The sequence below is a fragment of the Engraulis encrasicolus genome, chromosome 2, assembly GCF_034702125.1.
Source record: "Engraulis encrasicolus isolate BLACKSEA-1 chromosome 2, IST_EnEncr_1.0, whole genome shotgun sequence".
NCBI lineage: Eukaryota > Metazoa > Chordata > Actinopteri > Clupeiformes > Engraulidae > Engraulis > Engraulis encrasicolus.
In genome coordinates, this window is record NC_085858.1 from 54289786 (window position 1) to 54292285 (window position 2500).

The 2500-nt window shown below is 51.7% G+C and overlaps 1 protein-coding gene across 1 annotated transcript in view; it reads left to right on the forward strand.

Annotated features, from left to right (window-relative positions):
* The window catches only part of srcin1a (SRC kinase signaling inhibitor 1a), a 165305-nt gene that overhangs the window by 107726 nt on the left and 55079 nt on the right, over positions 1–2500 (forward strand). The window contains exon 7 of the mRNA XM_063218661.1: positions 111–406. Coding sequence (XP_063074731.1) covers positions 111–406 — 296 coding nt within the window. The remainder of the gene's footprint in view (positions 1–110; positions 407–2500) is intronic.

Genomic DNA, 2500 nt, shown 5'->3' on the forward strand with positions numbered 1-2500 from the left:
GCGATGAGATGCGGCAGTTGCACATCACCACTTTTTCATTCCTTTGAATCTGTACATCAATGCAATACAATTGAATATCTCTCTTTCCTCTCCTCCCCCTCCCTCCACAGGAGTGCTGTTCCTGCAGTTTGGCGATGAGACGCGGCGGGTGCACATCACGCACGAGCTGACCAGCATGGAGACGTTGCACGCGCTCATCGTGCACATGTTCCCCCAGAAGCTGACGGCGGGCATGCTCAAGTCGCCCAACACCGCCATCCTCATCAAGGACGAGGCGCGCAACGTCTTCTACGAGCTGGAGGACGTGCGCGACATCCAGGACCGCAGCATCATCAAGATCTACCGCAAGGAGCCCATCTACGCCTCCTACCCGGCCGGCGCGCACCTGGCCAACGGGGACCTACGGGTGAGGACGCTGGGGGTTGGAGAGATGGGATGAATGGGTGGTGAATGGATGATGTGGAGAAAGGGGTACTGGTTGGTGGAGAGAGGGGGAAGGGGAAGGGGTACCAATTGGGGAGAGAGGTGTCACTTTACGCCTCCTATTCGGCCACACACTTCGCTAATGGGAGCTACGGATTAGGACGCGGTGGGTTTGGCGAGATGGAGAGGATGGGTGGTGAACGGAGGATGTGGAGGTAGATGGAAGGGGTTCTGGTTGGGGGAGAGAGGTGTCACTTTACGCCTCCGATTCGGCCACGCACCTCGCTAATGGGAGCTACGGGGTAGGACGCTGGGAGGTGGACAATGTGATGGATGGGTGATGGATGGTGATGGGTAGGTGGATTATTGGTGGAAGGGAGAAAGGAAAGAAGGAAGTGGAAGGATGTTGCGGTGAGGTATATGGGTGAGGATGCTGGGGTTGGAGACATGGCTTGGATGCTTGGAGGGTGGAAAGATGAAGGAGTAGTGGCTGATGGGGATGTAGTACGTGTACAGTATGTGAATCTAAGTGTCACTCTAGGCCTCCAAACCTGGCCATGCCATGGTGGAAGGATGGTGGATTAGGGCTAGAAGGTGGGAAGAGAAAGGAGCAGTGGTGGTNAGGGAAGCCAACAAGGGGGGGCAAAGGGGTCAGCTGTCCCGGGCCCAGGGAGATGGGGGCCAACAATTGGGTCCTTGTTAACATTGAATGCATTGGGTGGGGGGCCCTTTGAGATGCTTTCGTCCTGGGCCCAGCCTAAGCTGTCAGCGGCCCTGGTGGTGGTGGTGGGGTATGTGAAGACTCATCCCACCCGGCTGCCCACCTCGGCACCTCAACAGGGAGCTATGGAGTGAGGACACTTTGGGGGTAGAGAATGGGGTGGATGGGTGGTGGATGGATGATGAGTAGATGGGTGGTTTTAAAGGTAGGAAGGGGGTACAGTTTGCCTGGCTAACACCAGACGATCTCACAAGTGAGACAGTCTGGAGGCTACCTATGCAATTTCTCACAGGAAAGGACTGGTTTATGATTGCCCATGGCCATTTATTGGGCGTAATGAATGTGTCATGTGGCTTATACGTTTGTACGTAGCCAATAGCCACATAGCCAATATCAGCTAGATCCCATTCAAACAAACTGAAGTCATCGCCTTTCCACTCTTCCCCACCCTTTGATTTGATCCAGAAATCTGGGATCCTCGCTGAGGCATGGAATCCATGCTGTCTTGCAGATCAGAACGATTGTGCAGAGCAGCATGGGATTTCCCAAGCTGGGGTACAGTAGGCTACCTATCCGGCTGTGCACCTCACCAACAGGCACTTGCAGTAGAAGCCAAGCCACTCATCTTCTCCCCTGCCATGCACTTGCCATGCATCTTCCACGAGACAGACATCCCATATGTGGGTGATTAATGGAGATTGCCCAGGGCTTGCAAGGACCTTGTATGGTGCAGTCAAGGAAACATGGTAGCAAGTCAGTGGCGAGGGTGCCGGGGGGTAAAGCTGGAGGAGGAGGATGTGCTGGATAGTGGGGAGGGGGAGGACATACATTATGCTATTGCAAACAATAAACAGTATATTTAGTTGATATTCAGCATTTAGTTGAGGAGATCCCTTAATTTCCCCCTGGGGATTAATAGAGTTACTCTACTCTAGAAGGGGAGTGGGGGAGACTAGGGGTGGACGATAGATAGGGGGGTGAGTGGAAGGGGGAGAAGGGGTGGTGGCTATAGGAGAATGCAGGCGCCAAGCTTGTGTTCAGAAAGAAAGTACAGTACATATTTCCGGAAAATATAGTATTGCCAGAAAAATACATATTGCCTAAAATCCTATCCAACGGAATTCAGACTGACACATCTGGGTGGGTGGCGCTGTATTAGTAGCACCATATTAACATGGATATTAGAATATTTTATTATACAGCTCTTTAGAATGCTAATGGATGTGTCCCTTTGACTTTGAATAGGGCACTCCAATACTGTGAGGTCAAATATTTTTGCATAATGGTCGCTGAATAAGTAATAATGAAATTTACCATTGCAAAATTACATAAATGTCAGCTGAATTGGGCTCCATA